The 19,809-nt window shown below is 43.0% G+C and overlaps 1 protein-coding gene across 2 annotated transcripts in view; it reads right to left on the bottom strand.

Moving 5' to 3' along the window:
- LOC109405027 (dynein axonemal heavy chain 5) overlaps window positions 1-17,210 on the bottom strand; it is a 76,384-nt gene extending 59,174 nt beyond the window's left edge. The window contains exons 1-2 of one of the 2 annotated variants that reach the window (XM_062858765.1): window positions 16,406-17,210; window positions 15,941-16,239 (exon numbers count right to left, since the gene is read on the bottom strand). In XM_062858765.1, coding sequence (XP_062714749.1) covers window positions 15,941-16,239; window positions 16,406-16,567 — 461 coding nt within the window. In that variant the 5' untranslated portion in view covers window positions 16,568-17,210. The remainder of the gene's footprint in view (window positions 1-15,940; window positions 16,240-16,405) is intronic. The other variant, XM_062858766.1, reaches the window with a different exon arrangement.
- Between the last annotated feature and the right edge of the window lie 2,599 nt (window positions 17,211-19,809).

Here is a 19,809-nt window from a genome sequence, read left to right as displayed (position 1 = left end):
CAACTTCATCGAGAGCACCCGCATACTCGCCGATCTACTGAAGGACCACGGGTTCGGAATCGTAGCGCTGCAGGAGGTGTGTTGGACAGGATCTATGGTGCGAACGTTTAGAGAGAATCATACGATCTACCAGAGTTGCGGCAACACACGTGAGCTGGGAACAGCTTTTATAGTGATGGGCGACATGCAGAGGCGCGTGATCGGTTGGTGGGCGATCGACGAAAGAATGTGCAAGTTAAGGATCAAAGGCCGATTCTTCAACATTAACATAATAAACGTGCACAGCCCTCCGGAAGCACTGATGATGACAAAGACGCATTTTAAGCGCTGCTCGAACGCGGGTACGACCGCTGCCCAAACCACGACGTCAAGATCATCATAGGGGATCTAAACGCACGGGTAGGCCAGGAGGAGGAATTCAGACCGACGATTGGAAAGTTCAGCGCCCACCAGCTGACGAACGAAAATGGCCTACGCCTCATCGATTTCGCCGCCTCCAAGAACATGGCCATTCGTAGCACTTTCTTCCAGCACAGCCTCCCGTATCGTTACATCTGGAGATCACCACAACAAACGGAATCGCAAATCGACCACGTTTTGATTGATGGACGGCACTTCTCCGACATTATTGACGTCAGGACCTATCGTGGCGCTAATATCGACTCTGAACACTGTTACCGGCGGGTAACATCTTGCCTATTTCTTAATGCCCTGAGCGCGAGAAAGTAGAGATACTGTTTGTGAAGTTTAGTTTTGTGAAACGGTGCATTTGAATTTTGCGATGGATGGTCTACACAAAGCCCAGGTGGGAGAGTCACCTCCAATGGTACCCACAAAGCAAGGTAGCGCAAATTAGGAGGAAGTGCGAAACGCGCGTTTCTGTGGGTGGCTGAGCTCCCAACGAGCGGTCGAGTAGGAGATTGAGAGCGCGGTGGCGGGGAGTCAAGTTGTGGGCGCTGATGAAAGCAGATAGTGGTGCATACCGTATTTGTTACACTAGATGTGGTTTCCCGCGTGGCTTCAAAGTGGCCCTTAAGCTTTCCGACGTGCTAAAGTTTTTGTACCTTGGAGTACCCGTGTGGCCCAGAAACCTACCTAAATCTCCCGGTGATAAACCTGTCGGAGACGCACCGTGGCCAGAAGGACTCCATTCCGGACAGACGCACCATCGACTTCGTCCATCGGAAGGGCAAACGCCCGGGTGCTGCCAAGTTTTGCTTCGTTGTGGAAGTGTCTCCGGGAATCCATACCCGGCTACTACGCACCGTCCTCCGTCATCTCGGAGTTTTCAATCGGGATCAAATCGGCCGTGTAACGATTTGTATCAGAAAAAGATGCTGGCAGCAAAACTCACAGCATCATCAGAAAAGATGAGATCGGGAGTTACGAGCGTTACGCTGTGGCTCTTCTAGCACGGACTAAAACCGACCAAAAATTCGCGAACCGTTTGTTTGTTTTGCAAATTTCCTTTTAAAATGCATCCTCATCAGCTCATCACCAAAATTCGCAACTGATACGCCTTATCAGTTGCAACAATAGGCGACAATGACGCCACCCTCCAATAGGAGGTTTCTTGCTAAACAAGATAGAAGATCAGACTTACTTAAAATTTGGTCGTTGTGAAAGTTAGAAGGCTGACTACCAAACAGAAAAGTTTTTGACTGTGAAATCCTAAGATAGTAAAGTAGTGCTGTGAAGTAGCTGGAGCAAATACAGGTAATGAGTTCAAGATGATGGCATACAAAATTGTTTGAGTGATGGTTTGTTTTATCGATTGAAGGTATTCCTTCAACGAAGGTGCAAGCGTGCGGGCAAAACTCCATGCCATTTGCTGCCGATAATTTGGCACGTGGACGTAAAGGTACAAAGGATTAGCGGGAATCGAATCCGGTTCCACGTCAGTCGGCATCCGCCGGTACCCTCCAACGAGTGGCTGTCGACGCTGTCCAGCCAGGAGAAGGCCATCAAGTTCCTCCATCGCCAAACCACAATCAACTTGCGGTAACTGGACCCGAATCCGGTTCCACGTCAGTCGGCATCCGCCGGTACCCTCCAACGAGTGGCTGTCGACGCTGTCCAGCCAGGAGAAGGCCACCAGGTTTTCCCACCGCTACGCTACGTCCCGCAGACTGCGAGTCCGTCGGGGAGTAACCGTCCACCCATCGGCTAGAGCCGGTGATCTACACCGAACGCCCGTCGACGCGGTCCAGTCGAGTTCGAGGCCCGCCGTTCGACGAACCGTAGTGAAGTAGCCTACAGTGTCAGCCAACAGTTAGGTGACCCAGGTCGCCATCAAGGTTAGAGCTTTCTTTTTATCATTAATCCTAACGTTTATAAAAAGTGCGCGCACAGTTCAAACCAAGAATACGATATAGCTAGGACCCTACAATACAAACATACTGTAAACATCTCCCATTTTGCTAGTTTGTTTGATCTTTTTAGTAATTTCGAATGACTTTAATTCTGGGGTTTTGGATTGAGTTTTGAGGGTGAATCGCGTTCGTCAGACCTGCCCTGAGCGAGCTAACCGGGAAGGCTTCAACAGGCATCTTCGCATCACACTTCACGGTGTGTTGGCGCTTAAGCGAGTTTGCTAATTAAATTTCAGTTTAGGGTTTGGTCGAAGCCGGTTCGCGACAGAAGAAAAGCAGGTAACCGTACAGTCTGGTTGAGTTTGATTTGGTAAGTTGTGAGTGATTACCTGCCTTCCTCTGACGCAAACTTCAGTGACATTTTTGGCCACGGACATCACAGTTTGGCAGTTCAGAGTATTTACTTCGTCTAGGATTTCAGTTGGTGAAGTTATATCGTATCGTTTCGTTGGGTTTAGCTTAAACTGAGCTAGCCGTGTCTAATTTGCCGTTACAGCCGTCACAGCCGAGAGCCGTCCCCGAGTCGCCGAGCCGGATATCGAAAGCCCCAGTGAGCCATTCCGCACCCTGTTCCTACGCTCCGCTCTCTGCCAGCTCCGTCAGCTGCCGGATTCTTCGATCCAAGTCAAGCCAGCCGCCCCTGTCGATCACCGTCCACGTGGCCCCAGACAATATACCGAAGGGCAACCCGGCTACCTATCTCCGGCCTACACCATCCCTGTTCCTCCGACCAACGCCAAAGCGGTCGGCACAGCGGGCCACAAGACGCCCGCTAGCGCTCAACTTTCGCGTGCCGCCGGTGGAGTACGCAGCCCGGTCGATCCCAGACCGCCAAGCATCGACCCTCTATCGACGTTCATCCGCCGGACCGACGGACGACGCACAACCGTGCACCATAGCTTCGGCACCAAGCGAATCGTGGAGCATCACCTTTCTGTAAGTTTCATTAAAAGCACATTTCATTTCACCGAAATTCAATTATTTAGGTCCCTCGCGCTCCGAAAACCTCCCCACGCCAGACGCCCTGAGACCTGGGACTAAAAGAGGTTTTGGAGACCCACCCCGTAGACGGCCGCGGCTTAGACCAGCTGTCTGGGGCTAAAGCCGGTACTCTTCCAGAACCGAGCAGTCCCAGGGCCCAAAATTAGAGTCTTATAACACTACCTGGTTATGGTTAAACTGCGCCCAAAACTCTTCGTTATTAACAATGTACAGTACCGGCGGCCGCCCCGGTACGATCTAGACCGACTGAAGCAACCGGATGTCGCCACCGCATACGCGCAGAATCTCGAGGCAGCGTTGCCGGACGAGGGTGTGCTCGATGTGGCCCCTCTAGAGGACTGCTGGAGTACAGTCAAAGCAGCCATCAACAACGCAGCCGAGAGCACTATCGGGTACGTAGAACGGAGTCGACGAAACGATTGGTTCGACGAGGAGTGCAGAGCGGTTCTGGAGGAGAAGGATGCAGCGCGGGCGATAATGCTGCAGTATGGAACCCGACAGAATGTGGAGCGATACAGACAGAAGCGGAAGCAGCAGACCCGTCTCTACCGGGAGAAAAAGCGCCGCCTGGAAGAAGCGGAGTGCGAGGAAATGGAACTGCTGTGCCGTTCACAGGAAACACGCAAGTTCTACCAGAAGCTCAACGCATCCCGCAAAGGCTACGTGCCGCAAGCCGAAATCTGCAGGGATAAGGACGGGAGCCTCCTGACGGACAAACGTGAGGTGATCGAAAGGTGGAAGCAGCCCTTCGACGAGCATTTGAATGGCGAAGAGAATGTAGGCACGGAGGACCAAGGCAGCGGAGGAAATGACTATGTTGGTGCAGCAGAGGACGGGAACGAACCAACTCCTACGCTGAGGGAAGTCAAGGATGCTATCCACCAGCTCAAAAACAACAAAGCGGCTAAGAGACGAACCAGCTCAGGGCTGAAAGTCTCAAAAATAAAGGAAAAAAACAAAGCGGCTGGTAAGGACGGTATCGCAGCAGAACTCATCAAGATGGGCCCGCAAAAGTTGGCCACCTGTCTGCACCAGTTAGTAGTCAAGATCTGGGAAACCGAACAGCTACCGGAGGAGTGGAAAGAAGGGATAATCTGTCCCATCCACAAGAAAGGCGTCAAGTTAATGTGTGAGAACTTTCGAGCGATCACCATTTTGAATGCCGCCTACAAAGTGCTATCCCAGATTATCTTCCGTTCGTGGGAAGTTACCAAGCCGGTTTCATCGACGGCCGGTCGACAACGGACCAGATCTTTACCGTACGGCAAATCCTCCAGAAATGCCGTGAATACCAGGTCCCAGCGCATCACCTGTTCATCGACTTCAAAGCGGCATACGACAGTATCGACCGCACAGAGCTATGGAAAATTATGGACGAGAACAGCTTTCCCGGGAGGCTGATTAGACTGATAAGAGCAACGATGGACGGTGTGCAGAGCAGCGTAAGGATTTCGGGTGAACTATCCAGTTCATTCGAATCTCAACGGGGACTACGACAAGGTGATGGACTTTCTTACTATTCAACATCGCCCTGGAAGGTGTTATGCAACGAGCCGGGGTACGATCTTCACGAAATCCAGCCAATTTGTCTGTTTTGCGGATGACATGGATATTATTGCTAGAACATTTGGAACGGTGGCAGAACTGTACACCCGCCTGAAACGTGAAGCAGCGAATGTTGGACTGGTGGTGAATGCGGCTAAGACAGAGTACATGCTGGTAGGTGGGACTGAGCTAGACAGGACAAACCTTGGCAGCAATGTTACGATAGACGGGGATACTTTCGAGGTGGTTGAAGAATTCGTCTGCCTCGGTTCCTTGCTAACGGCGGACAATAACGTGAGCCGTGAAATACGAAGGCGCATCATCAGTGGAAGTCGTGCCTACTGTGGGCTCCAGAAGAAACTGCGGTCAAAAAAGATTCACCCCCGCACCAAATGTAACATGTACAAGACGTTAATAAGACCGGTGGTTCTCTACGGACACGAGACATGGACGATGCTCGAGGAGGACCTGCAAGCACTCGGAGTTTTCGAGCGACGGGTGCTAAGGACTATCTTCGGCGGCATGCAGGAGAACGGTGTGTGGCGGAGAAGGATGAACCACGAGCTCGCTGCACTTATACGGTGGGCAGGGCATGTTGCAAGAATGCCGGACAACAACCCTGCAAAGTTGGTGTTTGCTAACCATCCGGTTGGTACAAGAAGGCGTGGAGCGCAGAGAGCACGATGGGCGGACCAGGTGGAGCGTGATCTGGCGAATGTTGGGTGCGACCGAGGTTGGAGAGCTGCAGCTGCAAATCGAGTATTATGGCGGCAAATTGTTCATTCAGTATTATCTTGAATTTGATGTTAACTAAATAAATGAAAGAAATCTGGGAGAAATTCCAGGAGGAATTTCTGAAGAATTTCCTTCTTGAAGGAATCGGTGTTTTGGAGGCAACGCGGCATTTCGGCTTTTTTTTATTTGGTTCGGCCGCGAGCGCGTCGTCGTCGTCGTCGTCTATTTCACAGTGCTCGTCTTCGTACAGGGCAGTTTAGTGTGTTTTTGGAGGCAACGTCGAAATGCCGCTTTGAGTTTTTGGAGGCAAAGTGTACAGGCCGCGTTTTCATTCGAATCGTTCGTCGTCATCGTCTATTTGACTGTGCTCATCTTCGTGATTTTGGAGGCAAAGTGAAGAGGTCATTTTTTTTTTTTCATTTGGGGCTGCCGCGTCGTCGTCGTCGCAGATTTGGCTGTGCTCATCTTCGTTTGTTTAGTGTGATTTTTGAGGCAAAGTGAAAAAGCCGCTTTTTTTTATTCGGACCGGCTGCGTCGTCGTCAATTTGAATGTCCACATCGTCGTACCCGTGTGTAGTTGTAGCGGTTCAGTGTGATTTCGGAGAAGAGGCCAATTAGTGGAAGATGCTGTAGCACATACGCACTGGACACTTCGAAGGATGTTAATTGGTGAGCTCTTTCCATTTTATCATAACAATAATAATAATAATAATAATAATTAATGCTAAAGGATTTATACAATTCTGCTCTGGTTTTTGTGTATCTATCTAACAAATATTGAAAAGCTCGTCACGTCATGTGTCGGCGCTAGCTCCAAATGCACATTTAGTTGATAATAAATAATTTCCTTTCATTTTTTGCATGAACACATCAATTTGAATGGTTCGTCATCTTCGGTGTCGACATTTGTAATATTTTAGTCCAAATGAATAAATGTTTTGGCTCAAATAAAGGTTGCATGAATTTCTGGAAAAAGAGAGGGTTGGTAAAAGATAGACGGCGAACCATGCGGTAAGATCTTTCTGATTTATTTATCACGTGTTATTTTGTTAATACTTGTGAATTGATCGCGTTCAGCATTGTCTCGCGCGGAAACGCAAACTACAGATGCGTCGGTTTTTAGCATTGTGTTCTCCTTAGTTGCGAATGAATAACTTATGTAGGGTGAGTTTTGAAGCACAAAAGATCGCGTTCGTCGTCCAAGGTTTAGAAGGGTATTTCTTCGCGAGCGCATCATTAATCGCGAATCAAAACATTACACTCGTTTACCACGACAAAATCCTCAACACATCTCCATTTCCCCTATCCAAACTCCTAGTGATTTCTCGTAGTAAAGCAGAGAATTCCTCGGTTATTGGCCTAAGCGAGAATCACGTCATCACTTCCTTCCCTATCCTCAATTGACCTGCATTCGGACGCGGCCGGCGCTGGTATTGCTTATTGAAAAGTATTGGGATTCCAGCATTTACACAATGAAGAGAAAGCTAATCCCAAGCATCATCTGTTGGTTCTTTGTGTAAATGCAGTTGTCCTTGCAATAACAGAGGAGCAACCGCGGGCGGTCAATCATGCTCATGCTCATGCTCATGCTCAATTTCCTTCTTGAAGGAATCCATGGAAGAGGACCTGGTGGAACCCATAGGGGAATTTCAGGAGGAATCCCTGGAGGAACTCCTGGAGGCATCCCTGGAGGATTTTCTAGAGGAAATTCTGGAGGATTCCTTGGAGAAATTGCTGGAGGAATCCGCAATCCCTGGAAGAATTTCAGGAGTAATTCCTGATGAAATTTCTGGAGGAATCCTTAGATGTCGTGGAGAAATCCATGGAAGAATTCCTGAAGGATTTTCAGGAGGTATCCCTGAAGGAATCGCTGGAGAAATTCCTAAATGAATTCTAGAAAGAATTTTTGGAGGGAGCTCTGGAAAATTCCTGGAGAAGAGAAATCTTTGGTGAAATCCCTGGAGGAATTTCTTAAGGAATTGTCTTAAGGAACTCCAGGATGAATCCCTGGATGCATTACAGAAGGAATCTCTGGAGGAGCCTTTGTATGAATTTCAGTAGGAATTCCTGGATACATTCCTAAAGAATTTCTTGGGAGATATTCTGAAGGAAATTCTGGAAAAATCCTGGAGGAGTCCCTGGTTGAGTCCCTGGAGGAATTCCTTAACGAATATGTGAAGGGATTCAAGGATGAATCCCTGGAGGGATTACAAGAGAAATTTTTGGAGGAATCCGTGGAGGATTTTCAGAAGGAATCCCTAGAGGCATTCCTAATGGAATCCTTGGAAGTACTCCTGCAGAAATCCCTGGTGGAATTCTTTGAGTAATTCCTGAAGGAATCCCTTGATGAATTTCAGAAGGAATCTCTGAATGCGTTCCAAAATAAGTCCTTGGGAGACTTCCTGGAGGAATCCGTGGAGGAATTTCTGGAGGAATTGTTTAAGGAACCTCTGGAGAAATCCCGGAAATCTATGGAATCTTCTTTTAGCATCGCTTATTGTCAAAGATGAAAATACTTTCATTTAAACACACAAACATTTATATTTTTTTTATAATAGTTTTCTTTTTTTTTTGAGGTTTTAAAGTTATTAATTTTAATTCATTCGCCTCCAAACGTCCAAACGTAAGAATTATTGATAATTTTCTTGATTTTTTAACATTTCATAATAAAGTTTCGCATTGCCTTGAAAACATCAACATCCACACTATTTTCTAGAACTGCAATATGTAGTACTTAGCGCTGTTTGCGCCACAGCATAACGGAACACTTTCTTGGCAATTCATATTGCGTGCAACACCATGATTCTATTTTGTAGAGAAATCATCGAAGAAATCCCTAAAGGAATCATCAGAACAATTTCTGGAGAAATCTTTGAATAATCAATGCAAGAATCTCAGCGAAAATTTCTTGTACAATCTTATCAAGCATTCTTGGAGGAATTCAAAGAGAATTTCTTAAAAGAATAATCCAGCAATTCTTGTAGGGATGACTGATGGGGCTCCTCCAAAATTACTGTTAGAATCCCTTCAGGATTTTTTCCTGGGATTTTTTTTCCACGGATTCCTCTCGAAACTAATCTTGCAATACGCATCCAGTAGACAGTAGGGTTTCCTTCAAATACTCCTTATGGAATTTCTTCGGGAGTTCTTGCTTAACAATAATTGAAGATATATGGTATGTGTGCCATCAGTAATCTCACGCTCCCATATTCATCCTATTCGAAAACAAGCGATTACGGCACCGATTTATTCCGCTCTTTTTGTTTTCATGTGTGCTCACTTCTAACGAAAAATACAAATATAAGAAACAAAGCAAACAGCCCTTCATTCCTTTATTTTTCGTAGGATGAAAATGGGTGCCACATATTTAACCCGGGAACGGTCGCGTCGTGTACTGAGTACACGCACCATGAAAAATGCACGCTTGTGGAACACAGCGTGAGCGCGGCGTCGATGCAGGTAGTCAAAGACGCGACTGCTCGAGGGTTAATAAGGGAACCAATACCCTATATGCTGAAGATGCTTGGAAATCATCTTCAGCATATATATCTCAAATTATTGATCTTGAGATTCCTAAAGGACTTCTTGGAGAATTCGTTGCAGATATTGCATAAAACTTAGACGAGAAAAATTCTGGAAGATTCCTACCTGAAATGTCTAGAAAAACCTACTAACAGTCCTGCAGCAATTCCAGCAGTAGTTCTCAAAATAATCTAAAGAGGACTCCTAGAAGGAATACCTAATTCTAAGTAGAAGAAATCCATGAATAAATTATAACAGGAATAACTGGAGAAATCTCAGCAACAAATTCCTAGTAGTAATGCCAGAAGAGTTCGTGGGTGAGTCTTTGCCTAAATTAATGGAAGAATCCTTGTTGAAAATCTCTGAAGGAACAAAAGGTGAGTTTCTGAAAGAGTCCATGGAAAAATCCCTTCAAATGTCTCGATAATAATTTTTAGAGGAATCCCAGCAGACATTCTCAGATGATTTTTGAGAGCGAGATCTGATGTATCTGATGTATATAGAAACCACTGGAGGAATTATTGTGGGATTGTTTGGAGAAGTCCCTAGAGGAATTCATTAATAATTTCTTGGTACAATACCTGGCGTGGAATCCCTGGAAGTATCCCAGGAGAAATTCCCGAAGGAACCCTTTCTTCAGCAATCTCATCAGTAATCCTCTAGAGAAGCCCATCAGGTATTCGTGGAGGCATCCATCTTGGAATTTCTCTAAGGATTTTTAAACATACTCTTGTACATATTCCTTCTGTGATACCTTCAAGGATTTCTCCAAGGTATCCTATAGAAATTCCACTTGTAATTTATTCAGAGTATTTTTTAAGGATTTTTAGAAAAAAAAAAAACTTTCGGTACCAGCAGAAATTTATCTGTGAGATTTTTTTTCAGAAATTCTTGCAATGAAATAACCCTTTTATAAATCTCCGAAGGAATCATAGCAGGATTGTTTAGTCGTTTACTCGTTCTTCTGAATAAATACGTGAAAGTGAAAGTATTCCAACGATAATTTCTCCAAAAATCGAAGGTTCTCTACAGGATTTTCACAAAGGACTTCTTCAAAAAGTCTTTTTGGAATTGTCTCCAATTTGAAATACAGGTTCTGTTCCACTTGGAGTGTTATGTAAGTAAAATGATAGAAGCAGAGAGAGGTGTATTTCATCTTCAAGAACAACTTTGAAAAAAGTTAAAAAATTCCCAAAAATCCCTAGAAAAAGTTATATGACAAAAAATCTATTACAAGGGGTTGTTCACAAAAAATGACACGTAACTCTTTAAGTTGAGTAAATGAGGCAATAGATTGTTCGGCAAACTTTCCAACAATACATTTTTCTGTAACTTTTCAGAAGACATGAATATTCTATCTTCAATTAAAAGAAAAGTGAAATCCTATAAGAGTGCCATTAATCACAAAGGAGAAATTTCAATATAAAGAGTTAAGTATAGTTGACTCTCTACATCTCGATATTCAAGGGACTATCGAGATAGGGAGAGATCGAATTCAAGAACCAATTAGTAATGCACACTAGATTGAAAAATCGTTCGTAACTAGGAAAAACCGTCAACAAACAGATGTCACTTCGCCTTCAGAGAATGTTTTGCTTCTAAGAAACGCGATCTAGTAACCTGTAAAAAGGGGCATATCGACACATGGAGAGAAAATCTCGAACAAAAACAATAACGAGATCGCATCGAGATAGAGAGATATCGAGATAAGGAGATATCGATATGTAGAAAGGTAAAACGTATGCAGAATAAAGGGACCGACCAAACCATCGAGATAGGGAGAGATATCGAGATGTAGAACAACGACATGTGGAGAGTCGACTGTAGAACAAATTCTTCTAAGACCCCATAATTCTGAACTCAGTACTTGAAGCCGCAAAAAAAATGGATTATGGATGTGAACCCCAATATACAGTACATATGTAGCAATTTTCTTCGGAGAATATCTCCGGTGGTCACATCCGGTAGCTCCCAAAAGGACCCTGGACTAGGTGGTTTATGAACAGTCTCTGTTGAACGTCGTCTTAATTTTGTTTTGCTATCCAGATCCAAAACATAATAAAGATAATAGCAACGGTTGGGTTGGGTTGCCAAATACATGCATCCCACTGTTCACCGGAAAGGTAGGTTATCATTTCCAAACCGATTTAGCAACGATTGATTGGTAGGTTTGTACGACATTATCAGGGTTGTCAATTTGGGTTTAGTCCCGCATCGGCGAGCATCGTCTAATTGGTCGATTTTTTACATTACTAATTATACACTTGATTGGTCGATGACATGTCTGGCGATGGTCAAACTGCGCTCAATACTCTAAGTAATCAACTATATATAGTAGAGTAATGCGGGGCAAAAGTTCGCAGTGGGTCTTTCTCTGCGCAAAAGTTATGAACCCAAGCACACCTGTGTGAGATCGACTTATTATCAGATCAGTTACTCATCAATAAAAATTGGACCGATTTTGTTATGCAAATGTGTTTCTACTTTCTAGTAGATGTATTTTTTGGACCTTTCATAATAAGAATTTGTAGTGACAGGAAGAAGAATTTCAGAACCTCTTGATGTCGGAGAATCGTTATTCCATAATAGTTAGAGAGGTGTACTCGAATGAACAAAAAACTAACATTTCTACAAGTCACGACAGTGAAGCAAAAGTTCGCGGTCGCTATGGGGCAAAAGTTCGCACTGTATTTCTGAATCTTGAACATCATTATAATTACAGAATCTATTAAGCAATGACGTATAAAAACTTCTATATATGTAAAACATGTGTATTATTCACCCTCAAATCGTTTCAACAGAGGGTTTGAAAATAGTTTTGGAAGAAAATTGTTTAAAAGGCTATTATTGTGTTCGCCTATTTAAAACAATAATGAAAAATGGATTAAAAAACATGTTTTTTTTTCACCATACTCGTGTTATCTAAGCTCTTTGTAAATAGTTGTGGAAGTATTCATAAAATACACTATATACAAAACTGAGAGCCAGTACGTGTTCCAGATGGGATGTAATGTCATGAATAGAAAGAAACACGATAAATGGCTAGAGTGAAAGGATGAACATGAATTAACATGAAATAAATGAACTTCACGCATATAAACTGTCCATTACCATGTGCGAACTTTTGCCCCGCACAATGCGAACGTTTGCCCCCAGTATGGGGCAAAAGTTCGCATTGGAGTACTTGTATTAAAAATACAACACCTTGTAGATGCAGAATACAAGTAATTGAACTACTGTGCCTTTTTTTGAGGAACACGGAAGTTCTACAAGAAGGTTAATTAATCGCAGAAAGGCAACCTAACAGGGCCTTAATGGACCAACGTGAGGCTATCGAAAGGTAGAATAGCGCTATATAGTAGCGTGGCTCAAAATACCACATGTCAAAAAGTTCGATGGGCCCCCTTTTCATTTCGTTCTATATGACGCCACGATGCTCTGGTCAAATTTTCAGCCAAATCCGTTAACATTAGGGCGGTGCTAAACTCATTTGAAGTTTGTATGGGAGTTTATATGGGAAAACATCGTTTATAGCATTTTTCTCATGAGGGGCACTATTTTTACTTAAATCACATAGCCGATTATACAGAACTATAGTCTTACATGTGCCAAAAAACTTTGTCGAAGACCGCAAAGTCATCCGAAGCTTGTAAGAAAAGATATTACATGCAGACCATCGGGTGGTGCTTAACATTTAACATGTAAAGGAATAACAATAGCAATAAAATCTCATTGAATGGGACCGTACTGCCTAGGCTTAAGCTTTTTTCGCAAGTGTCTGATTATGTTGCGGTCTTCGACAAAGTTTTTCGGCATATCCCAGGCTATATTTTTATAGGATTGATTACATGTTTTAAGGAAAAATAGAACCCCTCAGTAGAAAATTGTAAAAATCGATGTTTTACCATATAAACTCCCTTACAAACTTCAAACGAGTTTAGCACCGGCCTAATGTTAACGGATTTGGCTGAAAATTTGACCACAGCATCGTGGCGTCATATAGAACGAAATGAGAAGGGGGCCCATCGAACTTTTTGACATGTGGTTTTGCCATACAAGCTTGAGCCACCCTACTATATAGAGTAAAGGATGTCATTCAACAGCTCAAGCTTATAAAGCGCTGATAAGAATGGTATTTCACCCAAGTAACACAGCTTGTTATATAAGAGTTTAAAATCCAAGTTTTGAACTAACTCGATTGTATTATTCTTGCATTTTTAACGTCGTATGGAATACTTATATATTCAAAACAGCGCAAAAAATGGCGGCTTATAAAACATCTAAAAGGTTATATAAGATGTATCCCAATACTCTTATAGTACTAATAATTGCTTTCCATTTAGCTTTCATGTATTAACAAAGTTACTTTTCGGCAATGGATACTTGGAAAATACCTTAATAATACAAATATATTCATTGGTTGAAACTAAGCTGCTTCTTAGTAATACGATTTGTAAAATACTTGTTTATAACGAACTACATAATAATATAAATATCATCTCATAATGAAGATATAGACTACGTAGCGACTGACAGAAAAAAATATACTACATATAATTTTATGACTCCAACAACGCGACAAATTGTTCTCTGGTGATGAAGACAAAGACCATATTTTCTAAAACAAATTAATGACAATTTACGCATTGGTTTATTTTCAGGAAGGGTAGTGTTTTTTGCTTGCGATTAAAGATTTATGGTGGAACATATGATTTTACCTATCTAAAATTCAACCGCCCCTGAATTGCGTTGAAATATTCAGATTGAATCAATCAAATGGTGCATTTTTTTTCTAAATTTTCTATTTTTTTCCAAATTACGGTGAGAGCAATATGGCAGCTTTTCCAATTGGCTTACAGTGCCGTTCAAAAATGTTGCAATCAATATATACTTTTTTTTTAAATAACTGAACCTACTGATTATTACTCAAGTAAAGTTCGAGTATTTTAAAACTGAGGAAGTAGATTCCTTAATAATTTCGAGCGAGCAATGAAAGCGTGGGTTTTGTTCCATTTTTTTTAATTTATGTATTAATATATCTGTTCGGCACTGTAACCTACATGACGTTTCTTAAATACGAACAACCAATCTTTACACGTCAAGCTTTTTGAAACAAGTTCAAAATACGTTAAATTTGCACCCCGAGAGCAACTTCATAATCAATAACGAAAAAAGCATTTATAATACGTCTAAATAACATCATTTTAACATACCCTCACTCTCTGTTTTCTTAACATTTAGACTACGCCAAAATAACATATTTATAGCTATACTTTTAGCGGGGCTATACCTGTCAAAATGGCAAACTAATTGTCAATAGTAAATAATTGCGCTGCTGATGGTCCGACGGAATTTTGTGTTTCCCGTGGAATTATAGGTGGTCGATGATTTATCCGACCATTCAGTGTTCCGTATACATAATCCCCGCGGTAGCAGGAAGAATGACGACGCAGTGCATTGGAGCACTGAGAAAAGGTTCCGATGAAATTCATGTGTGCTAGAGGTGAGGTTTGAGTGCCGGAATTCACGCTGGAGTTGGAACAGCACCGACTGTTGAATGCTGATTTTTTCACAAAGGCCGGAATACAAGTTGCGCGGTGTTTCTGGATGGTATTCGACAGACCAGTTGGTAGATCAGCAGCCTGTACATTTTGCCCTTGAGGATGTTGGCCAAATTTGTGTATGGTGATCCTAATTAGCGCGGGGACGTTCGTAAGGAAGGATATGGTAACCGGCAAACGGTACGGGGGACTGGAACATCAATTGTAACCCCATCGACCGAGAAGTGCTGATTGATTTTTTTTTTTCAGAAACTTCACTGTTATTTTAGGTCAATTCCCTTGAACCACTCACTCTCCCCCATCGACCAGAGCCTCCTAGGAATGGTTAAAATCAATGCATACAATGTTTGCATTTTGGTTTATTTTTATCTTCATCTTCTTTCTGTTGTTCTGTCGCGTTTGCTTTTATGATTGAATTAGCAACTTGATGTTTCTGTTATATAATAGTTATATAAACATATTTCATACGTGATAAAGACAATAACATGTTTGGTGTTGTTTGTTTTCGATCAGCATAATTACAGCTGAATATTAACACAAGATGTTTTCTGAATCGCTTATAATTCACTTTAAAAACATCTTTGGAAACACTGATGGTCCAAAGATGTTTTCTGTGTTGCTTGGGCAGCTGAGCTCGTCCTAAATAAAAGATGGTATTATTTTGTTATAACTTTGTCATCATGGTCTTCTGTCACATAATATAACTCTTCCAGACAATAACATAAACTGACGGAAGCTCTCCATTTTAAGAAGCAAGAATATCGACCCATCAGCTGAAACAACACCTCACGCACTGTTTTCCCTCAGACCGTCACTTAACCAACCGACCGGACGGACAGGTGCAAAAAGCGGTACAAGAAAAACTAATCTTTATGCAAATTCATCCGCGACGTGCTCATTCATTTTTCCACGACGCTTTTCCCCATCATTGACACCAATTTAGCCAGAATGGATTAGATTGTCAGATACGGCAAAGACCGTATCGGTTCCACCTGCACGTGGGTCGTCTCCGCTCTCTAGTCTTCGCCGGATAGTCAATGGAGTGAGTGTGATGGTTGGTTGGTTATTTTCCGCGATTTCCCAGCTAAACTAATTGATCGAAATCGAAACGAAAGATAGAAAATTCAATCTACATACGCGTGTGGGTTTGAAGCGAAAAAAAAATAATAAAACTGGACCGCGGTCCAAGGCAACAACACTCACAGATCCTTATGGAAACCTTCCTCGGGCAGCTGCTTCTGGATGTTGATGCGGAACATATAGATGCAGATCCCGGTGAAAGCGCAGCTCCACCCGTCGGTGATGAACAGCTTGTGCTGCTTGTGGTGGGCCGCTCCCGATGCACCTTGCGGTGTTTTCGACGAACTGGACGCACCCGCCCGCGACGGACCGGGCTTGCTGATGTCCCGCTCGGCGGGCTGATCGACTTCGTCCACCTCCTGGTAGAACCACATCAGCTTGTTGCGCATGTTCGGCAGGAACAGCTGGTTGATCTCGTCCAGCTGAAATGGTTTATCATATACCATGTTTCATGATTTTCTAAACAGGTAATAAAGGTTTAAACGTAATTACTTATTACTTTTGAGATCTTTAAGTTTATTCATGACAGCTTGCACCCCAAACAAAGTTGGATTTAGAGAAATATCATGACTCACCATCACCACTTACCATGTTCCCCTCGAAGATATGGTCCATGATCTGATGCCGAGGCAATCCGGTGGCGTCCATCAGCAGCTGGAAGGTGAACTCCAACCGGGGATCCATCTCCCCTCGGCGGGCCTTTCGCTCACATTCCTCCCGGCGCCGCTGCGAGTCAGGTGATTCGGTCATGATGTTTCGGAAGTGCACCACGAGGTGCCAAGACACGACACGAGTAACGTATTACGTTCGATCACAAAAAACACACGCCACGTTTCACGTTCCGGGCAGATCGATAACCGAAATTCAAAAATGGTTGGGACGAATTTGCAAAAAAGAAAAAGAGTTCAAAAATAGTTAAAGGGTCCTCTAGTACGCTGCTGGTTGCTGATGTGATCTAGTCAGCGTCGATGTCTTCAAGTCCACTTATAGTACACTTTTCTTACACTGTTAGTCCAGAGATTGACTGGCTATTTAATCCAATGCAAAGAAACTACTTCAGCAGCTATTCACATGCGCTCATACAGTATGATTTTCAGCCGGGGTAGTAAACTGTGTTTAGCTGAAAGGAATGAGTTTTCTTGGCTGTTGAGATGCGAGAAAAATGTGATTTATCAAAAAAGACAAAAAAAAACACAGGAAACTATTTATGCACGCCAAAACCAAAATCAATCATCATGCAAAACTAGTTTCAGTATCTTTTGAGCTAAGGGCACTTCTAAGCCGAATGGTGACACTAACTTTTTACACTCTGGAAAGGAAAGTGGTAGAGAAAGTGAAAAACCAGATTTCAATAAACTACGGAGAGAAAGATTTTAAAAGAAAGGGTAGGCTTGAAATAAAATAAGTATAATCAATCTTTGTTAAACTAAACGTCACCCCCACCCTTTTCAACAGGTGACATAATTTATGGACGTTCACTATTGATAACAAAAGCTGATATAGATTTGCATGATCTAAAACATTGAAAATATAACAATTATTACAAAAAAAAATCATTATATTTATCAAAAATAGTCCATGTAAGGTCTAATCAATAGCACCGAGCTATTCGTCTGATCTTAAACTACGAGGGGAGCCGATTTTGCCAGCCTTCGATTCTGTCTACCCCCGATTTTGTCAGCCGTTTTTGAACTAGGAAAATAAAAGTGTGTTTTACTCGGCATTACCATTTTAGAATAAAATCCATGCATTTTTTATAAGAATTCATTGAGATATGCCCCTTAGAATTTTTGCAGGCTGTTGTACATCTACAAGTTTTCTTGGGATTCCTTTGGAAACTCCTGCTGGGATTCCTACAGAATTCCAGGAAACTTCCAGGAACTTATCTACACAGATAAAAATAATGAGTTCATTTATGCCAGATGTTCCGGCTGTTCGAGTCCGTATGAAGTTGATCATCAATATTAACTTCTTTTCTCGATCAGCCTAGATAGCTGTGTAGTGTCGGTAGCGATTGTCTCAATTGGCTAAGAATAACACTACGGACCGCCTGTTCCGGTGGTAAGAATCCACCAACAGGTGACCCCTAATTCATGGTGTGATGCGGCTTTATGCTTACCGTGCCTAGGAATGAATGGCTAGGGGGGGTCAAATAAAAACCAAACCGCTAACGGAGCCTGTGGAGTACCAGGGCGCCCTCCACAATATGTAGCCCTTACTGCGCTAACCGGAGCAATGGTACAGTGGACCTTGTGTTTCTCCGAGACAATCAGCTGACCTTTTTTAGTCTCACTTGAGGCTAAATAAGGGCGGGATTATGAAGATGTTGTTAAATAGTTTAAATTTTCACCTATATGGTTTCGCATTATGCGATTTACGGGCTTGGTGGTCTAGTGGCTACCGCTTCTGATTCGTATGCAGAAAGTCATGGGTTCAATCCCTGGCCCGTCCTTTTCATCCTACTTTGTATCTTTCTATCCACTTTCTCTCGCTCTCTCTTCTCTACATATACAACTCATGTATATTCATATGTTCATAGCCATCGCTAGAACCAGAAACGAATTGAAAAAAAGTCGTTTCCCTCCCTTCCAACTTCTACTCACAGCACAGTGTATATATAACGCCTATAAGTTATGCAACCAAAGCGTGCTGTGCCGCTTGACCTTATTCACCACACAATCTATCACGAACACTATAAATAACCCCTATCCATGGATCGCATCACCGACCCAACGGTGACTCCCAGATCTCCCATCCTTTCTGTCTAAGAAATACCCCAGTCCGTGCGGGTTGTGGGGACGCAGAGTGCTCTCGGTCTCTAGTAGCAACAACCAGTACACTCCTTTCCCATCCCAGCTGACTATAAGGACTTGGCCGGCGCCGTTATTGATCAAATATGCATGAGCTGCTAAAATTGCACTTTGAGAATAAGTGGAATGTCCCAGCCCCTTATTCAGTTGGATCTCAGTGCAATTGGTACCAGTTCAGATCAATCACGGAGGAGCAACCATTGACATGTATAGTCAGAATTGATCGTTTTGATCGATATATGGTTTCGCATTATGCGATTTACAGTGTATTCTGTGTATCCTCGCCTTTGGCGTTTTCCAATCGATACCGATTTGGATTTATTGTTGCTGTTCTTTGTTGTGCTGTTGTTGCGAAGAGTTTAATCTTACCTAGTTTGGGTAGTGGCTACGGTTAGGATAGCTCAGATCAATCTTCAGCATAAAAGAACAGCAACGATCAATCTATGCAGACTTATGCAAAATGGTACAGCCCAAGTGGCCTTGGTACAAGAACCTTACTTTCGTAAGGGAAATTTCTATCTAGGAAACCTTGTGAACCCGGTGTTTGCCACTATCAGTAAACATGAAATGGCAAACTCGCGTGTCATGCCTCGAGCCTGTGTGCTTGTCAAAACGCAATAGTTGCTACACTCATCTCTGAACTAACCACCAGAGATGTATGTGCTATCACAATTGATGTATCTGTTGGAAACCTCAACAGGAAATACGTCTATTGTTCTGTGTATTTACCGCATGATGAACCATCCCCTACGGATGCTTTCAAACAAGTCATCGCATACTGCACTTCAAAAGGCCTTCCGCTAATTGTTGGCAGTGATGCTAATGCTCACCATATCATCTGGGGCAGCTCAGACATTAACTTGAGAGGCTCCAGTTTGAAGGAGTACTTAAGTAGTACAGATCTTGCATTACTTAACATAGGCAACCGCCCAACCTTCATGGTATCTGCTAGAGAGGAAGTGTTAGATATAACGCTTTGCTCTAGTAGAATTCGTCACGAGCTGACCAATTGGCATGTGTCAGATGAAGAGTCTTTATCTGACCATCGCTATATCATTTTTGAACATTTAAATGTTACTTCGCAAACATTGCGTTTCAGGAATCCCCGGTCAACAAACTGGGATCTTTTTACTGATTTGATTGCGGCCAAATTTCATGGATACTCACCATCCATTGACACTC

The sequence above is a fragment of the Aedes albopictus genome, chromosome 3, assembly GCF_035046485.1.
Source record: "Aedes albopictus strain Foshan chromosome 3, AalbF5, whole genome shotgun sequence".
In the NCBI taxonomy this organism is placed as follows: Eukaryota; Metazoa; Arthropoda; class Insecta; order Diptera; family Culicidae; genus Aedes; species Aedes albopictus.
The sequence above is the reverse complement of the archived record's forward strand: the minus strand, read 5'-3'. Positions and strand labels throughout refer to the sequence as shown.